Source organism: Puma concolor, chromosome B3 (genome assembly GCF_028749965.1).
Source record: "Puma concolor isolate L17-30 chromosome B3, mPumCon1.1.hap2, whole genome shotgun sequence".
In the NCBI taxonomy this organism is placed as follows: domain Eukaryota; kingdom Metazoa; phylum Chordata; class Mammalia; order Carnivora; family Felidae; genus Puma; species Puma concolor.
Window position 1 is genome coordinate 94950912 of NC_141672.1, and position 21572 is coordinate 94972483.

The 21572-nt window shown below is 39.6% G+C and overlaps 1 protein-coding gene across 6 annotated transcripts in view; it reads right to left on the reverse strand.

Annotated features, from left to right (window-relative positions):
• The window catches only part of ATP8B4 (ATPase phospholipid transporting 8B4 (putative)), a 285304-nt gene that overhangs the window by 39327 nt on the left and 224405 nt on the right, over window positions 1–21572 (reverse strand). For 5 of the 6 annotated variants that reach the window (XM_086710646.1, XM_086710645.1, XM_086710643.1 and 2 more), the window contains 3 exons: window positions 9404–9548; window positions 6411–6594; window positions 5593–5816 (listed from right to left, as the gene is read on the reverse strand). In XM_086710646.1, coding sequence (XP_086566772.1) covers window positions 5593–5816; window positions 6411–6594; window positions 9404–9548 — 553 coding nt within the window. The remainder of the gene's footprint in view (window positions 1–5592; window positions 5817–6410; window positions 6595–9403; window positions 9549–21572) is intronic. The other variant, XM_086710647.1, reaches the window with a different exon arrangement.

Consider the following 21572-nt stretch of genomic DNA (forward strand, 5'->3'; position numbering starts at 1 on the left):
ATGGCAATGCAAATCCTCCCCACCTTCAGTCTCCCTGACAAGAATACCAACAAGCACCTACATACAGACAAGACACCAATGTGAAAATCCCAGAACCAGGACCTGAAGCGAAAGCATACCACATTAGATGGGCAAGAGGAGCAATTCCACAGTGACCACACCCCCCTCCACAAGGCTAGCACAGTGCCTTACCAAGACAGCCCCTTGGGCCTATGGTTTCTCCAGTGGGAAAAAGACAACCTAAGGAGGACATCCAGCTCCCCCAGCATTGCATGACACTTCCTAATAGTCCCACTCAGGTCTTGCCTCGTGGGGATTACTGGGGGAATCTGCAGGGCTCAACCACTGAGGATCAGATGGAGATGGAGATGGGAGGTGAGGCTTATGATAACCAGCACTCAGATATTAATGGACCTCATTCCTACTTACAGCAGCACTGGAGCAGAGATCCCTGCTGGGGATTCTGCCAAGGGCAGAGCCAAGTCTGTGGCTATGTCTAGTCGAGGAGCTTGGTTGGCAGTTCTGCCTGATTTGAATACCCAGCCAATGAGCTGTATTTGCCATGGAGCCCAGTCTATGATCCCACCTAGACAGGGAAGAAAATTCACAGCTCCACCCAACTGCTGAGTACAGCCCCCAGCCCCACCCAACCAGAGACCCCAGATATCCCTGAGGCCCATCCTACAGCCCTGTTTATGCAGGAACCCAAGCCAGCAGCCTTTCCCCCTGATAGTTCACCATGGCCCCATATAACCAGGGACCCTGAATAGTGACCCTAGGAAGCCTCAAAGCCCAGTCCTTGGTATCACCCAGCCAGGGAACCCAGCCTACAAGCCCACCCTTAGCAGAGTTCAGCCTGCAGAACTGCTCAACTTCTGAACACAGCCTTCAGCCCTATCCTGCCAGGGAGCCGAGCCAGTGACCCCACCCAATCCTGGGCACAGCCTGCAGTCCTATCTGATCAGGGAGACCAAACAGTTACCCAGCCCAATTTGGGAGTACACTCTGTGGGCCCACCTAATCACAAGGCATAGGCCGAGGCCCCACCCAATCACAAAGCCTTGCCTACAATGCTGCATGAACACCGGATCTAGCCAATAGTACCATCTGGTCAGGGAGCATAGCCCGAGACCTCATTCAAACATGAACAATTCCAGATCCTAGCCTGTAGCGCTGCCCAATCAAAGAGCCCAGCAAGGGACAGTCCCTCTGACCTCAGAGCACAGAAGTGATTAGAGACTTGGAGGAAGCCCCACCTGCCCACAGATGCTGCCAGCTGACCCATCTGGTACCCCAATGGAGCTGAGCTGTCTTTCCTTGCTAAAGCAAACCTGTAAAGTATAGAAATGGAGACCACCTGCTCAAATGTGCAGATACCAACTCAAAGAATCAAGGTCATGAAAATTAGGTAAATAACACTACCAAAGGAAACTAATAAAGCTCCAATAACTGAATGTAAAGAAATGGAGATCTATGAACTAAAAAAAATTCAGAATGATCCTCTTAAAGATGGTCAGCGAACTATAAGAACACACAATTAAATGAAATTAGGAAAACAATGCATGAATAAAATGAGAAGTTCAACAAAGAAAGAGAAATAATCAAACAAACAGAAATCCTAGCCTGAAGAATATAGACTGACCTGAAGAATTTAATGGAGGACATCAATAACAGACTCAACCGAGCAGAAGAAAGAATCGGTGAACAAAAACATGGATCATTTCACATTTTCCAGTCAAACTCATAGAAACACAAAGTATAATAGAGGTTTCCAGTGGCTGGAGGGAGGGAAAAATGGGCAGTTTTTTTTCAATGGGTATAGAGTGTCAGTTTTACAAGATGAAAAATTTCTGGAGATCTGTTGCACAATGTACTGTTGTGAATGTACTTAACACCATTGAATTCTATACTTGAAAATGGTTAAGATGTGTTTTAAATTTTATGTTATGTGTTTTTAATCACAATTAAACTTTTTTAAAGTATTTTAAAAATAGCTGATACAGACCATGATTATATAACCTACTTCATATGGTTATTGCAAATATTGAGCTAATACAGGCAAAAAATTTAAACAATGCCTGGTACATACTAAGTGCTACTTAAGTGTTAACTATAATTGCAATTTGCTTTTATCTCTACTTGTTAGTGTCGACAATATGATTCCACTTAGAAGATGACACCATAGTGTTGACACCATTATACGAGCATTGTCACTGACTTGCTGCCTTTTCCTCTCCAACAGAAGGTTACAAATTACTACTTGCCACTCTCATGACAAGCCTATCTACTTCTCTGACAAGTCTGAAAATAGAACCTTGAATTCTCCACTGTGTGGACAGCTAATAAAATTTGTGAGATCACACTTTGCCATGTCCACTAAGAATGCACCTCTTAGACATCCTTCACCATGCCTGGGATACAAGCACCAGCAGACAACCACAGTCTGACACATACCAGGGACTTAGTAAATAGTCATCCAATGAATGAAAGTTTGAAATAGTGAGACCAATGGATCTTATTCAATAAGTCTAAGCCTGGGTCCCAATTTGATCAAATCATCACAAAAATGAGGGCAAAATAGATAGCTGTCCAGGATTCTTCCTCAGTAGCTCAAGTGGTTTTATGAGGTGATTGCTCCTCTGCCTAAAGAGGATTTTCCCTGCTCTATTTAAATCAACCAAAACCTACGCAAAACAAAATAAACCTGGAAATCCACTGCTTTTCCTATAATGAAGCAATATACAAATAATTAAGAAATACATCATTTGTGGCCCAATTAACTTCATATTAACCCAATACAACACACACACAAAACATCATTCTGCATTCTGAAATCAATGCCATAATCACACTGAGATCTTAAGACACAAGCCCCTCTCCCACCATGCTGGTCAGACTGTATACATTTACATGGACCAGACATAGAGCCTGCAGAGGCGGCCCTGGGTTCAGGGAGAGGAAGCAGCAACCTGAAGGAGTGACTGGAGGCATATCTGAATGACTCTCCTTGCTGCATCTACCTCAAGCACACAAAAGGTTCTAGAAACACCCAACAACATGAAATGGCCAGATGCTTCTATATGCCAGGTTCCATTCAAGATTATGGATGGTACAGATGATTCAGACATGCTTCCTTTCCTCATGAAGCTTATGGTAAGCTGGATAAAACACAATAGCCTAGGTAAACTGAGAAAAGCAACTCTCTGACCTGAAACAGACCCCCCTTTTTTCCTGACCCTGTATTAGTGCATGTATAACCTCAGGGGCGAAGGCTTTTGTAGGATGGGTAAAGAGATTCTAAGCCCTCTGGAAAAATTCTATTTTGGTGATAAGTTGTTTGCTAAACTGGCCCCTCCTCCTCAGGAAAGGTGAATGGAGTCTAGCATGGACTAAACAAAAAGTCAGCAGACTGGAGTTCATTCCGGGCTCTGAGTTCAAGGAAACATACCTTTGGACTTTCTTCTATATTGGCCAGTCTTGTGGTTCTCAAAATATGGTCCCCCACCTGCAACATCAGCATCTCCCAGTGAAACTGTCAGAAATGCAAATTCTTGGGCTTTACCTCAGACCTACTGAATCAGAAACTTGGGTGGGGCCCAAGGAGCTGTGCTTTAAAAGCCCTTCAAGTGATTCCCATGCATGTTCAAGTTTGATAGCTCCTGGTCCAGCCCAACTAACCAGCACAGGAAAGCACACAGAGGGTCAGTCAGGACTGACCATGGTCAAGTAAAGATTGTGCAATTAACTAGAGATTTTGGTGGAGGAAGGAAGGAAGGAAGGAAGGAAGGAAGGAAGGAAGGAAGGAAGAAAAGGAAAGGAGGAAGGGAGGGAGGGAAAGAAGGGGAGGGAGGGAAAGAAAGGAAGGAAGGAGGGAAGGAAGGAAGACAGACAAGAAATATGCTAAGTTGAACCAAACATTTAAGAAACCTAATCATAGACCAGTGGGGTGTCTTACAACTGGCTTTAATCATCAGATACTCAGGTTTTTAGAACAATCATTGTTCTCTCTTGCTGTTCTCTTTCAAAAGGTAAATACTGGTGACAGGATTGAAAATCTAGTTGCTTAACGTCTGACTCTGACAAGTTTTATCAGATCTTGAAAGCAGAGCAGAAAATCACCTAAATGTAGAGGTTAAAAGTCACTGAACATTAGTTTCCAACTTCACAGTTTAACAAAGAAAACTCTGGCAAGTAAACTTGCTATCCAAGCTCCATGTGTCTATAAACACAAATCACTGACCACTCTTCTGTATCCTAAGAGGCCTAAATGAGAGTACAGGCATCCCTCCGTAGTTCAGTGATTTTTCAAAAGCCCCCAAACCTTTGCACTATGAAAGCTGGATCTCTTGGAAGCACGGCTTAGCAAATAGTCTTGCTTCATTTTTACGTGGAGGAGAAGTCTCCAGCCTAGGAAGGCACAGGCCACATTCTCACATTTGTTTTTGTTGGACAAGGTGAGATTATGAGCAAGTAAGTCCCTCTCCAGCCTTCTCTGAACTAAGGCTAAGAAAACTGAGCACTAAATTTTTGAAAAACTAAAATCAAGATTTTGCTTTACTTCAATGTCTGGAGATTACAAAAAATATCAACAAAAATATTAACATAGTCTGCTTTTAGTTCTGGGTATATTATCCTTAAAAGAGAACATTAGGAATGGGTATAGGTTTGCCTCATTTTAAGAAATCTCAACCTCACAGATAAAGGGAAAAATGTGTGAAACCACTATTTATATAGGCACCTGTTTGGCACCCCTAAATAACTATCTTTTAAAATGGATATGAGTAGATGCACATGGGTGCCTCAGTCGGTTAAGCACCCAACTCTTGATTTTGGCTCGGGTCATGATCACATGGTTCGTAAGATGGAGCCCTGCATCGGTCTCTGCATGGGCAACCCAAACCCTGCTTAGGATTCTCTCTCCCTATCTTGGCCCCTCCCTTGCTTGTGTTCTCTCTTTGTCTCTCTCAAAATACATAAATAACCATTAAAAAATAATAAAAATATAAAATGGATATGAATAGATAGAAAAATAGAATCCTAATTCCTAATTTATCAATTGCTAATTTTTCTTCTTTGTTACAAACAGTATCTATTTTATCAATTTTTATCTGATGAAGTGCTGTCAAACAGCCTTGATGTCAAGGTATCAATTATCTCTCCCTAATATAAAACTTATTTGCTCTCAGCCCACATACAGTCAATGTGTTGGGTGAGTGACCATCTTCCCAAAAGAGATACATCAACATTTCTTGTTAGTGTTTCTTAGTCTTCTGTTATGAATTAAAGCTCCACATCAAGTTTATGAGCGATCATACCAAAATATTTCAATAAAAATTAAAATGCTCAAGAAGGAGTACTCATTGGTTACATATACATATATATAACAAATAAATAAAATTCCAGATAAATGTATATTGTTTTGTGTTTAAACCTCAAGTCAACTATAAATTACCTATTTGTCATATTGTGATTTGTATTAGACATATACAAAAATGCTCTCTACCAATAAAGAGCCATGAAGAACAGTCATTTGCAATTCAGGGGGATGTAATAAAAGAAAGAAAAGTGCTTTTTTTTTTTTTTTTTACCAACCTGGGCTGAGAAGCCGCAGAAGAAACCAAACCAGAAATGCACAAGTGTGAATGCAAAATTCTTATAGAAAAAATAGCATAAGAATTTGCACATTCGGAAATAGGACCACCTTCCATGAACAAGGAGAAGCCTTTGGAGGTATCTAAATTGTGCGAATGAATAGTCACTGGCTAAGACTGCCTGCATTCCTTCCTGACCGCTGATGCCAACACCAATGTGAGCACCTACAAAGGAAAAGAGGAACATTTTCATTCCCTGAACAAAGATACAATCTCTTTTATGTCATTCTTTACCTACAAAAATCTTACAGATATAGCACTTATATTTTTTTCACCTATATTATCTCATGGAACACTCATTAGTTAGGTATTTATCTTAATGTTGCAAAAGAGGAAAGTGGCACAAAAAGTTCAGTCATTTGCACGAAGTTTTACAGTTTGTAAGTGGCTAAACTGGGATTAAACCCACGTGTTGGGACTGTGGATCCAGTGTTCATTCCTTACACCATAGCTAGTTATTATACAATATAAGGTGATCAATATCCTTTTCTAGCCTAAATCAATATCCTTTTCTAGTGTAAAAACACACAATATAAGGTGATTAATATCCTGTTTTAGCCTTTTTCTTTTAATTAAAGACAAAGTTGTTGTTGTTGTTTTTAATGAATGCTAGTAATGCTGAATGCATTGGATCCATAAAGTATTCATTTTAGAACTAGTGGGAAAATTAAATTACAGTGCAACCTCCATTACATCTTGCCAAATGCTGAACCCAAGGACTCCCACTATACAGCAGACCATACTGAATAATACCCTTACTTTTGATCATGCTGACATCATTGGCTCCATCACCTATGGCCAAAGTGACAGCATTTCTGTACTTCTTCACCAGCTCTACTACTTGGGCTTTCTGGAGTGGGGTGACTCGGCAGCAAACCACAGTCTTACACATGCAGGCAAGTTCTAGGAGATCACCCTTGATACCACTTTCTAGGGCATGGGCCTATGTTATTAAAAAAAAAAATCCAGATTAGAACAAGAAATAATTAATGAGAGATGTCTTGTTTCTCAACTGATATATTTTCTAAACAGTTTAAGTTTCAACAAGTCATTGTTGACCCAGAATCACATGAACAACTAACTAAAGATGAGTACAAAACTCCTACTAAGTGCCAAGGAATTTTAGAACGAAAAAAAAAAAAAGACACAATGCCCTTGTGCGTCCTCCTTAACACATTATCACGCTACATTGGTGAGATATAATCAAATGCCAGAAAATCTCCAGAACCCACTAAAAGAGAGAAAAGCAAAAGACTGAGCCTACCCACCATCTCACCAGGTTTAGAAAGAACTACATAACGATGATGACTTCTTTGTTCTAAGTGATGGAAGTTTTGTTTCCTTTGCATTGTTGTTTTGTATATTTAGTGTTTGTTGTTGTGGTTATTAATGGTTGGGCAAATGAAAAGCAGATGACCTGGAGATTAGTCCTTGAAAAACAAAGTGATTGAAACCAAGAGAAGCCTGTGCAAAAGGGTGGCATGCAACCTGTGTCTCAGGCAGGGTTCCCAACCAACTCCAGCCTTGCTCTTCTCCAAATAACCACAGCCTTTATGTATGCCAAGAAATGACTGGAAAGGAGAGCATAATCCTTTGCAGTTAACTGTGTGATTTGTTTTCTAGAAAACATCTCATTGTACGTTATTTAGTAAACACATTGAGAGGAAACAGGAATCCACCTCAACTTTGAGTCATCAGTATCTCTGAATGAATCTCTAGCAAGATATTCACAGCCTGTCACAATCTGGCCTCTATGTTTCTTTTGAGTTCTGGCTTCTACCACCATCTTTAAGTTTACTCTGTACTCCCATCATGCCAAAGTGCTTGGTTCTGTAACATGACAGGGTCTTTCTTGCCTCTGTGCCTTGGTACTTGTTGCTCCTGTGCCTGAAAGCATCACTTCCTCCATGTACTCTTCCCTGACTTTCATACAAGGAACTAAATGTGTCTGTCTCTATGCTCTCAAAGCTTTGTGTTCATTTCTCTATATAGTATTTGTCATACCACTGGAGATTAGCTCTCCTGCTAGATGGCAATCCCTAAAACAAGAACCAAGTTCTATTCACATCCTTATCCTCAAGCTCTAGCATCTTGACTTGAGCATGCTTAATAAATGTTCATGATATCAATGAAAGGATGGGTGAATAAATATAAAACATGACTCTGATGTAGAAAATTCTTACGTCAAGGCCTATGATTCCTAAGGGAATCTGTGAGTTAGCTTTCTCTTTCTGAAAGAGAAAGCATGTAACTGGTTTTCTTGCCCAGAATGGTCTCCTTTTCTCTTTCTTTTTCTTCTTTATTATCAACAAGTGAAAACCTAGAGTCAGACTCTGAGAAGGAAGAACCCAATTACATTCCACAAAGCATCAAGATTTAAGCAAACTGGAATCATGATTTACTTAAAAAAAAAAAAAAAAAGAAAGAAAGAAAGAAAAAGAAAAAAGCTTCTGACCATACCAGCAGAAATGTGGTCAATTCTCCTTAAATGAAAAATGACATTTCATGGTTTCATAAGCTTCAGGCTTTGAAGCTGAAACGGTTCTTGAAGAGCATCTATCTTAGCTCTTCCTTTCAACAAATTTAGAGACAAAGGAAGAACAGTATATTTTATCACCTGGGTAGTCTAACCCACCACACACTGGCTTCTTTGAGCCTGAGGGAAAGTCAAAGCACCACTCATTAGGGACCTTTCCATAGTGTAGTCCCTGGGAAGTTCAGCCTGGAGGCCACCAGCTCCAAGCCCCAGTTGACAGGCTTATAATTTTCAGTTGCTGCTCATTTGTGCAAGGGAGAAGTTCGTGTCATCTGGACAAACTTTCAACTGAGCTTGGCCTGCAGCTGAGCTCTGTAACTTTCCATGGTGTAGAAGGCAACACATCATTACGTCTGGAATCCAGCTGGATAATGCTCTAAGCACTAAAAGCTAACAGACAGCTGATCACAAGGGGGAAAATAAAATATAGCCATATCCAACTTCTTTTGTCCTCTAAGAAACTGTCTACAAGAAGATACATTTATTTTCCAAACTCCAAAAGTGAAAAATGATCATCAAAGCTGGGGAAAGATGTGAGATTAGCTCTTTGGGCATATAAATGATAATTTCACTGGAGTGCAATCAGAGCTTTTGTCTTCTAAATTAGAAACTCAGAGGAGTGTTTTGATATTTGTTCAAGATTTGGAACCTGAACTACATTAAAAGCACAATGCAAGTTTATTCTATTACGACAAGAACCAGATTTCCTAATCAAAGCAAATTGTTTGGCATTGCTGTAAAATACTGCTATTTAGAAAAACCACCAGAGGTATCTTAATGGCAGTAATTTGGTGTGGTAATTATATGAAGATCAGGTTGTGCTCTGCCAAATCACAAACATCAGCAAAACAGTAATTGCAATACATCCAACAGTTGCGTTATTTTAATTAAATAACAGTGAGCTGTGACACTCTCCTTAGAAAAGCACTTAAACAATACTGCTAATGGTTTACAGTCACTCACATAAGATGGATATTCTGTGAATACAGTATTTCTTTGGAACCTCCCTTTCACTGCGGTGGTTCAAGCAATAATGTATGAAATATGTATCAGAAACTTCCTTTCCCCTTGCAAACAGGAAATCATCGTGTATACCCTCGTTTCTAGTAGTGTCATTTGTTTGGAAAACACAAAAGGAGATCTCATTACGACAGCACAAAAGAGACAATTATTGGAATAAAGGAAAAGAAAGAACAAGAGCCTTAAGCAAACTCACCAAACTGTGGCCATTGATGATTAAGGCATAATCTCCTGTTATGGTTTCTTCTACAACTGAGTCCAACTCCAGCTGCTGTTTTTCAAAAACTACGTGGCCATTGGAAAAACTTCTGTTTTGTTCAAACAAATTTTCCTTTGCTTTTCTTGAAGGAGAAGGGGGAAACAAATCATAACAAGTATACGGAGCATACCTATTACTCTGACAAGAGACTGGCCTGCAGGTAAATTCAGCTCATCACCAGTCAGATAGACTACGGCATAAGATTCCATTACAGGAAGCAAGTTGGATAGTTCTTTGTGATTGGAAGGCCATCGCAAATTTGCAAATTCGCAAATTCCAGGAAGTAGGAGTGTAAACATAATGAAAACAGAATCATTTTGAACATTTAAAATTACCTAAAATCCAAATTACCATCTTGAGCTGTGCTTCAACTAGATAATCTGGATACATTTGGTATATAAGGTTGTCTGTGCTTCAAAGACTTAAAAACCACTGGTCTGGCATGAAATATTGTTAAATAATAAAAAGGGAAAGACTAAAGATCTCCTGCAGAGATCTTATAGCAATTCTAGGGCATTAATATATAAAATAAATTCATTAATTTGCAGAAATTTGTCATATAATCTGGCTTAAAACAAGTCTTTCAAGAAGCACATTTTTTTAAAAAATGTGACAATGAAACTAAATGTTATTAGAATATAATGGACTGTTTTAAGTGAAAATTGATTCATTGATTCAACAATGAATTGATTGTTTCAATGAATTTATTCATTGATTCAAACAATAGAATAAATCTCTGAGAAAGAAAATATAGACACCAAGGATAGAGGGTTGTTCTAAATGGAAACTCACCCCAGTGCCCTAGATCTAATTAGCAGTAGATTAATCCTGCTCACACTCATCCATCTCTGCTATTTAAGAAAAAGATTGTATGGTCACTTAACATACTTAGAAGATGCATTTTACTCTTCTCTTCAAAATGGACAGATAATGCCTTTAATGGAAGGGAAATTTCCTCTCCAAGGATATTTGGATGACAGGTTTTGAAGTAACATAGGGCAAGCTGACATGACTCCAGAACTTTCAACCATAACCAGAGAGCCACGTGGCAGATGCTCCCTCAAGATGAGTGCCAAAGCCAGCCATGAATACACTGGGCCACCACTTGTATATACAAAATGAGGCCCCTGGAGAAAATGGGGAGTGAGAGGCAAAAAAATGGATGTTTTGGCTTACAGCACAATGAAATGGTTCCCCAAAGGCTCATCGTAGGTAGAAAACATTTATTAAAATATCTTTATGTTGTAAAAAGAAGGCAACGTTGACTACACAAAAACAACTGTTTTAGCCCTTAGCTTTCTAATTATTTGAAAATTCAACACTAATTGTTTATATGCGAAGTTAAAAAAAAAAAAACACACACACACACAACACAACACATACAAAAACACCCTTATCTTCTGGCTCAACATCTCCTTCTGCTGTCCAACACCAAAATCACAGCCTGCATTTAGGAACCCAAGGAACCCAGAGATTACATGTCTCTGGATCCAAGAATGATACCATGCATTTAGCAATCAGTCTGTAGAATCAAAGAAAAAGATTTATAAAGTAATAGTGCTATGTGTGAAATTTAGAGAGTTAAGGTGAGGGGGTGGGGTGGAGAACAGACATGAAAAAACAATGTTGTTAAGTGGGAAAATCAGACTTTACATCAGATAACCATGTCAGGGAATCCTCCTAAACAGTCATGAAAATTTACTGTCCCATATAATGAAGGAAAGCTAGAAAAACAAGCTCAGAAGCGAGCATTTTTCTGACAATGTTGCAGAGCTCATAAATTGGGTCTTAAGAAAGCACCAAAGGGCAAACATCTCCTGAGGTTTCCTTTTTAGTAAAGTTCTCACTCGCTGTATAAATGACTCAATCTCTGTTTCCCCCCCAGAGAATAAAAACATTCCAAAGAAGGGTGAAGTTCATGAAAGTATTGGCTGAAATTCTATTTACTTAGGATTTTTCCCCCCCTAAACTGTCTTAACATCTCCAGGCAGAAAAGGGACAGTTTTTTCAGTTCAGTTTAAATTCCCACTGTGTTCCCTCCACATGGGCCAACAACCCTCCTCACCAGACTGGGCTCACGCATTTTCAGACTTTTGCCCATGCTCTATAGCTATCATTTCTTTTTCTTCCCGGAACCTAGCTCTTAAAATACCAACCGGTTCTCAAAAAAAAAAAAAAAAAAAATTAGGAGGAGGGGGAAAACTACTCATGACTCCTTTCCTTGAACAGGAACTATAGGTTTTTGTGGGCATAACACACAATGTTTAACCACAGAGCACAAATAACAAATGCTAAAACAAAAGAGTGCCTGTTTTTCCCCAAGCTTTGTAAGGAAGGGCAGTCTATTATAATCCTGGCATGAAGACACGCATTAACAGCTGAGGCAAATGTGGCATTCACAGCCCTGTGCCACCGTAAACATAGCAGAGCACAGTTAGGCCCATGTTGGCTTCCATGCACTCTGCACTCTATAAAAAGAGATGGTAGGGAAAAGGATCATTTGTTAGTGCTTGTAAGGCACTCTGTTTTCAAACATTACCTGGACCTGTTAAGGAAACATGGCACCATGTTTAAAAGAAGACAACCCTGACTTTGATAGAAGAGCACTGATCTTGGAGCCTGGAGAGCTGGGTTTGGGCCCAGGGTCACCCTCTGACATCTCATGTGCCCACAGTTGGGTGATCTGACCTCCAACTACTTGACAAGTCAGTTACAGACCCAGTCAAGAACCTAAGTCTTCAAATTCCTAGCTCTCAGTTCTCAGTCTCCCACACTAAGCTGATTTACATACAGAGTAGGCCACAGGCTTCCTCTAGGATAGGACAAAAACAGTGCCAGAGGAGCAGTTAAGAGATGGGACCATGCTGCCAAGAGTAGACAAAGGGAGGAAGTACATGAAATTTTGATTTCAAGTCCCAGTTCCATCCCTTACTACCCATGTGATCGCTAAGACACTCAACCCCTAAACCCATATTTGTTAGCAATTAGGGGAACGGGACAGCCAATCAGACTGCTTGTCACCAGCTACGAAAACAGGGGCAACTGCACCAGTGTGTACTAGAACATCACCAAGATCTGTTAGTACTCTAAAATTTATGATAGAAACTTAACCTACTAAAATATTTTGCCTGGGTGACTAGAAGTTTGAAATGAGGAACAAAATGCATTTTGTTTGGCTTGCACAGTGTTTCTAAAATTCTGTATGAGTTTATGGACAACCTGACTTCACTTTCACCCAAGGCTCCATCACTCCCTAATGTCTTATATACAGCCCAGATCACACAACTAATATTATCTGTCTGGTTCTGGAGCCATTTGCATTTGAGAACTCTGCTCACTCATACAGATAGCTTTCTACCAGGTAGTGCCCAAAAAAGTGTAACGCATATTTTGCTGATTAAAGAAATGTCAGTTCCTAGATACATCACTGGGGTATTCCTCAGAAGCAGTGGAGACATGTCATGGTTTAATTAGTTATAGGACATGAATTTTTCCAACAAGACGTGATCAATACAACAAAAATGAAACATCGAGTGAGTTGGCCTGTCAGCCCAAGCAAAATTACATTCTTAGTCTGTCTTCCTTTGGGCAGAAGACATATCTATGTATTGGCAAAATATAATCAATGCAGTAATCTTCTGAGAAGCCATAGCAGCATTTAATTGTAGATTTCTGGGCATACCTTTAATAGTAAAACAGTTATGGTGGCAAAATTAACACAGGAGCCAAAGTGTCTAAGACAGTTTCATAACACTAAATTTGAAACAAGCTACATGCATGATATGCATAAAAATTATATATCCATGTTTATGAAATAATCTCAACACATTTAATAGGTTTAAATATAATCACTTAGTTCATTTCCTTCTAATAGCTACTATCATTTAGATCCTGTTCTTTTGACATACCTTTTTGGGTTGTTTTTACATCAACTCTCACTGAACTCACATACATATATACAAATACATTCTTTGGAAAAAAGGAATCATATATATGATACTTTGTTATCTCATTTTTCACTTAAGTTTATTATGGACATTTTTCAATGTCAGTAGACACATAATCACTTTTGTTAACTGCATAGTATTCCATTGCTTAAATATGTCATAGTAATTAACAAAATCCCTTGTGGCTGGGTATTTGAGCATTTTCTAATTTTCTATTATAATTGGTAAAGCAACCAATATTTCTTTATATACATGTTCAAACATTTTTACACTTGTTTAAGGACAATTCCTAGAAGTAGTGATCATTGGATGCAAAGTATATATATATGTAATTTTGAAATATGTTGCGAGTTTGCCCTCTGGTAAGTTTCTACCAACGTACACTCCCAACAACAGTTTATGAGAATTAATATTTCTGCACATTCCTTCCATATAATGACAGTTATCCCATCTACTTAGTCAGCCATAGGTAGTTTGATAAAATCTTGAGATATTAACTTTGGTTCCCTACCCCTTCTGTAATCACCACCACTACCATAGATGATGCTATTTACTCATAAACATACCTTGCCTCAGGAGATCTCAGTCAAATACAGAGGGAACAAAAAAGAGTCATGACCTTGCTTTTTAGGTACCAAAATAGACTCTTGAAACTGATAGCAGCATTGATCTTGAATTTCACTATGGGGTTTTGAGAGGGAAGAAAAAAAGTTCTCCATGTATCTTAAGACTAATCCTTAAAGGAATCAGGGCATAAAATGTTGCCATAAGCAATAGAGTAGAAAGCCCACCCAAGCCTAGAGGAAATAGACTATGAAGAGGAGCTTAGATGCTGGTGAGAGTCACTAAAAGAAAGAAAACTCATAACCTGGATTGGTAGTGGATGGAGGAGTGTGTGGGTAATGGAATCCTCTGATGAGTTTTTGGGAAACTGAGTATGGAATAGTTGCTGCTGAAGTATGGTAACAAAGAAGATACAAGAGTAAAGGGATTTCAGGAACAGAGGTAGCCATGTGAAAGCACAAGTCTTCTTGGATACAGAGATGAAGAGCAGCCACACTTGCCCTGTTTCCCCAGAAGCATGTGGAAGTCAGCCAAGAGGGACAGCCAGCAACCCAGAGAGTCTGGAGACCAGACAGAGACACAGAAGTGGGAAGTGCTAGATGCCAGTAGGGTAGATGCTGAGGATCAGTAACGGGTAAGGCAACTGTGCATCTTAGACCTTACCCAAAAGTACCTAGTTTAATTCTGTCACCAGGCAGAAAAGGAGTTAAAGTTCAGTTTTATAAAATTTAAAGAGTTTCTGTTCTTGCACAGTTGAGTGTATTCTGGGCCAAGAAAGTCAGACAAGCTAGAAATTGAGTCCTAACCATTCTACCTCCAAAAGAGCTGTCAGTTTGATTCCACGCTTTCCTCATCTACTGTTAATAGCCTCACTGCCTTAAGTTCAACCCTCATCATCTCTAAACTTGGGTGTTCCAACAACCTCCCGATGCATCTCCCCATAACATTCATTTTCCCATCAAACATACTCCATCTATCCAGTCACTAGAATGTTATTTCTAAAACATAGAATTGGGCTTGTCACTCATCTGCTTAGAAGCCACCCACATTCACCCAATAACTTCAGGATAAAGGATAGCCACTTTCACTTGTCAATCTATCATCAATCTGTCTCTGAAAAAATGGTCCGCACCTCTAAGTTCTATCACACTCTCTAGCTACAACTTGGAATATTTTCTCTAGAATAGAACATAATTTCTTTCATGTTTCTATGCCTTTGTGTGTGCTGTTCCATCAACCTGCAATATCTTTATCCAATGTAACCAATCAAAGAAGGACATCGATAAATGTTGTAAGGGATCAGTGTGTGGTCCTCAATATATTAAGAAGATTAATAAAAAATACAGATTGCTCTATGATAAGAATGTATGGACTCTCCACCTGTAAGTTTTTGTTTTTTTTTTAATGTTTAGTTATTTTTAGGAGAGAGAGAGAGAGAGAGACATCTGGGGAGGGGCAGAGAGAGTGGGAGACAGAGGATCTGAAGCAGGCTCTGTGCTACAGCAGAGAGCCTGATGCGGGGCTCAAACTCACAAACCACGAGATCATGACCTGAGCCGAGGTTAGTTGCTTAACCGACTGAGGCACTCAAGTGCACCTAGACTCACCACTTTTTTTTTTTTTTAATTTTGTGTTATTCTATTTTTTTTTTTTTTAATTTTTTTTTTCAACGTTTATTTATTTTTGGGACAGACAGAGACAGAGCATGAACGGGGGAGGGGCAGAGAGAGAGGGAGACACAGAATCAGAAACAGGCTCCAGGCTCTGAGCCATCAGCCCAGAGCCCGACGCGGGGCTCGAACTCACGGACCGCGAGATCGTGACCTGGCTGAAGTCGGACGCTTAACCGACTGCGCCACCCAGGCGCCCCTGTGTTATTCTATTTAACATGGACAAATACTGATAGAATTTTTTACATAATTTTAATAGAGACTCCACAGAGTCTATTGGGGAAATGTTAATAAAGGGAGTCCCTGTTGCGGAACAACAGCTAAAGAAAAGAGAAAAAAGGGAAGGGACCAAGTGGGGGGGGGGGGGGGGGAAGGCAAGAAGCATGTTCACTGAATGGCCATAAATCTTTACATTCTTATCTCTTTGAATCTCCCAAATAAAATAATCTACAGAGTAGATATTTGCATATCTTACCATTTACAAATGAGGAAACCAATCAAAGAGAGGTTGAACAGCATCCTGAAAATCAATCAGTCTGCCAGTTGAGTACAAATCTGAGATTCAAACTTGGGTCCCTCTAACACAAAGCCCATATCCTTCCTCTTACACCTGCTGTCACTCTCTGGAATTTATTCACACTGGTGTATGACCTTAAATGAAGCAGTAAGATGCCTCAACAGCTACATTTTTTATATCAGTCATTTAAAGGGAGTAAGAACACACCCAAGGTAAAAGTTTAGGGAGACACATGGCAAGTGATTCAGTGCACAGGATCTGGGACCACGCTAGATTGAAATACCAGCTGAACCACTGGCCACATGTGAAACTTCAGGCATGTATGGGCTTATCTATGCTTCAACTTCCTGATCTGTAAAGTAAGGATAATTATAATGCCTACCACTGGGTTGCTTTGGGAATGAAATGTAATACATGTATCCAGCTTATAATAGTGCCTCAGGCACTTTCTTAAAGCATTTAGCACTAGGCTCATCAGAATCTAGATCTGCTCATATCCATCTTCCTTCAGCAAAAGTTAAAGTCCCCAAACAAAAGGTCATTTAAAGAGAAAGATTTTCTTAAAATAAAAAACTTAGTTATTAATTATTAAACAAATTATTAATATTTCCCCCAAAAAACTCCATAGAACCTATCATTAAAGTTATATAAAAATACCAATAATAACATTATGTCCATAATAATTAGATTTACCAATTTATTTGGCAAAGACATGCAGTCTTCAGTCATAGCTTCTACCAGCATGTACAGCAGTTTCCTACCATGGGTAAAACAGTATAGAAGTCGGAAAATTTAATCTGCAAGTAGCAATTGGTGGTGCTAACAGTTAAGACTTCCTTTCTTTTCAAAGTAGGGAGAGGAGGAACATATTTCAACATCATAAAAGCCATATACGAAAGACCTACAGTTAATATCATCCTCAATAGGGAAAAAGTGAGAGCTTTTCCGCTAAGGTTAGGAACATGACAGGGATGTCCACTCTTACCACTGTTGTTCAACAGAATACTGGAAGTCCTAGCCTCAGCAATCAGACAACAAAAAGAAATGAAAGGCATCCAAATTGGCAAGGAATAAGTCAAACTTTCACTCTTCACAGATGACATGATAGTCTACATGGAAAACCTGAAAGACTTCACCAAAAAATGGCTAGAGTTGATACATGAATTCAGCAAAGCTGTAGGATATAAAATCAACGTACACAAATCTGTTGCATTTCTATACACCAATAATGAAGCATCAGAAAGAGAAATCAAGGAATTGATCCCATCTACAATTGCACCAAGAACCGTAAGGCACCTAGCAATAAACCTAACCAAAGAGGTAAAAATTTGTACACTGAAAACTAGAACATGGGAGGAGTTAAGGCGGCAGAGAATTAGGGGGACCGGGATCTCCCTCATCCCTCAAAGACAGTGATGTTGAGGTTAGAATACTTTGAACACCCAGGAAATCTATCTGTGGAGTGACAGAAAAATCTCCACAGGTGGAGGGAAACAGCTTGGCAGGACAGAGGTGCATGTCGGCAAATTAAGGGAGATAAAACAGCCTGGGCACAGAGGGGAGGGATCCCCTTCTATGGAGAGACAAAAGGGAGAGAAAGAGAAGCTGTGGATGCAATATTGTGTTAGGACAAGAGAAAAACCCCTCTAGACCACAGACTGGGGAAGAAGGAATACAGACAGAGCCAGTTTCTCCTTTGCAAACAGCTTTAGAAGCTAAAGATCACAGTTTTCAAAAGTGTGTGACTTTTCCCAACCAAAGCCACCACTATGTGTGTGAGCCTGAGGGGAGGGGAGCCAGCCCCAGGGTGTGGTAGTGATCTCAGGGGTGCCCTGGGAGAGAACCGTCTCCTCCCTTAAGTACTGTGGGAAGAGGGTATATTGATCCCCAAAGTACAAAAGACAGTACAGGCACCAGCCCTATCGGCAAGGCGGAGCGGCACTACCCCAGAACCAGGTCTTCATGGCTCGGGATCCCCTAAGATATCGGGTTTCAAATCCCAGCTGAGTGCCTAGGAGACACAGGAAACTGTAGAGCAGGACAAGCCAGCAGCCCACACTGCTCTGGGAGGACAGCCTGAACAACATGGTTTCAGACACCTGTCTGGGGAGGAGAGATTGGGATGTCGCCAATTTTTCTCCCCATCACTAACACAGTAGGGTTTCAGAGAATAGGACAACAGGCCCCCAATGAAGGCGGGACCTGTTCACACCAAACACCAACCCTCTGTGCCTGGCAACTGCTCATCTACTAGAGGAAGACTGACACTGTGCCAACCAGAAGGCCTCTCCTCCAGACCAGTACAGCCATCGGTCCCAGGCACCAACAGACAACTGTCCTGCTGTTTTGAATGTTAGTCTGTTTCTTTTTTCTTTTCCCCCCTCTCTTTTCATTTCTTTTCTTCTCTTTTCTCTTCTTATTCTTTCTACCATCTTCTTCTTTTTCCTTTGGAAACAGGCTCATCCTTTCTGATAGTCATTTGTTATTATATATATACGTTTTTTTCTTTCTTTGTTTTGTCGGTTTAATCAGGTATTTTTACTCTACTATTTTTACACCTTTTCTAGATCTCCTTTATTTTTATTTCTCTCTCTTTGGATTAAGCCTTATAATTTCTTTGATTCTCTGCTTCCCCCCCCCCACACACACCCTTTCATTTTTCTCTTTGTATGGGATCAGATTCCCGGCCCTTTCTTTTTTTCCAGGGTTATGTCAATGAACAAATCAAAGCACACCTGATGGAAGGGCTAAACAATGAATTAGGAGGAGCTTTGTAGAAGACTGACCAGTGGGATACAGCAGCCAAACACATAACAATGAAGCGCATGCAACACTCTCCAAAAACACTCCCTGAAGTGCCAGGCCATGGACAGCATATGACCACTTTTTAATACAGGTGTAGGACACATAACAAGCCATTAAAACATATTAAAGACAGAAGCCTAGTCAAAATGATGATACAGAAGAATTCTCCCCAAAAGAAATTCCAGGAAGAAATGACAGCCAGAGAATTGTTCAAAATAGATACCAACAATATATCTGAAGAAGAATTTAAAATAACAGTCATAAGACTAATAGTTGGGTCTGAAACAAGCATAGAATACAGCAGAGAATCTATTGCTGCAGAGATCAAAGACCTAAGAAACAGTCATGATGAATTAAGAAATGTTGTAAATGACATGCAAAATAAACTAGATGCAGTGACAGTGAGGACAGGAGAAACACAGGGGAGAATAGGTGAAATAGAAGATAAAATTATGGGAAATGATGACGCTGAAAAAAAAGAGGGAAAAGAAATTACTAGACCATGAGGGGAGAATTAGAGACCTAAGTGATTCAATGAAACAAAATAATATCCATATTATAGGAGCTCCAGAAGAGACAGAAAGGGGCAGAAGGTTTATTTGAACAAATTACAGGTGAGAACTTTCCGAATCTGGGGAAGGAAATAGGCATCCAAGTCCAAGAGGCACAGAGAACTTCCTTCAAAACAAAAACAAGTCAATACCATGACATATCATAGTGAAACTTGCAGAATACGAAGATATTTCTGAAAGCAGCTAGGGACAAATGGGCCTTAACCTACAAGAGACACATAAAAGTAGTAGCAGACCTGTCCACTGAGAGTTGGCAGGCCAGAAGGGAGTGGCAGGAAATATTCAATGTACTGAATAAGAAAAATATGCAACCAAGAATCCTTTATCCAGCAAGGCTGTCATTCAGAATAGAAGGAGAGATAAAGGATTTACCAGACAAACAAAAACTAAAGGAGTTCATGACCACTAAACCAGCCCTGTAGGAGATGCTAAGGGGGACTCTGAGTGGAAAGCAGTAAAGACTACAAAAGACCAGAGACATCACCACAAGCACAACACATACAGTAACACGATGACCCTAAATCCATATCTTTCTTTTTTAAAATTTTTTAATGTTTTTATTATTTATTTTTGAGACAGAGAGAGATAGAGCATGAGCAGGGGCAGAGAGAGAAAGAGGGAGACACAGAATCTGAAGCAGGCTCCAGGCTCTGAGCTGTCAGCACAGAGCCCAACGCAGGGCTCAAACTCACAAACCATGAGATCATGACCTGAGCTGAATGAAGTCAGACACTTAACCGAATGAGACACCCAGGTGCCCCAAATCCATATCTTTCAATAGTCACTCTGTATGTAAATGGATTAAATGCCCCAATCAAAAGACACAGGGTATCAGAATGGACAAAAAAACATGATCCATCTATATGCTGCCTACAAGAAACTCATTTTTGACCTGAGATCACCTTGCAGTTTGAAAGTAAAGGAATGGAAAACCATCTATCATGCTGCCAGACAGCAAAAGAAAGTCAGAGTAGTCATACTTATATCAGACAAACTGGATTTTACAAACTGGACTTTGTAGTTACAAACTGTAACAAGAGATGAAGAAGGCCATTATATCATAATTAAGGGGTCTATCCATCAAGAAGATCTAACAGTTGCAAATGTTTATGCCCCCAATGTGAAAGAACCCAAATATACAAATCAATCACAAACATAAATAAATGTATAGATAATAATACCATGATAGTAGGGGACTTTAATACTCCACTTACAACAATGGACAGATCATATAGGCAGAAAATTAATAAGGAAACCATGACTCTGAATGATAAATTGGACCAGATGGACTTATCAGATACATTCAGAACTTTTCGTCCAAAAGCAGCAGAACACACATTCTTCTCATGGACCATTCTCCAAAATAGATCACATACTGGGTCACAAAACATCTCTCAACAAATATAAAAGGGTTGAGATCATATCATGCATGTTTTCAGGTCTCAATGCTATGAAAATTGAAATTAACCACAAGAAAAAAAATGGAAAGCCCCCAAATACACGGAGGTTAAAGAACATCATACTAAATAATGAATGGTTCAACCAGGAAATCAAAAAATAAATTGAAAAATATATGGAAGCAAATGAAAATGAAACCATGACAAGTCCAAACCCTTTGGGATGCAGTGAAGGAAGTCCTAAGAGGAAAATACATTGCAATTCAGGCCTAACTCAAGAAGCAAGAAAGTTTCCCAAATATAGAAACTAACCTCACACCTAAAGGAACTAGAAAGGCAGCAGCAAAGAAAACCCAAGGCCAGCAGCAGAAGAGAAATAATAAAGACCAGAGAAGAAATAAACAATATAGAATCCAAAGAAACAGTAGAACAGATCAATGAATCTAAGAGCTGGTTTTTTGAAAGAATAAACAAAATTGACAAACCTCTAACAAGACTTCTCAAAAAGAAAAGAGAGAGGACCCAAATAGATGAATGAATGAAAGAGGAAAGATCACAACCAATACCACAGAAATACAATTATTAGAGGATACTATGAAAAATTATATGCCAACAAACTGGACAACATGGAAGA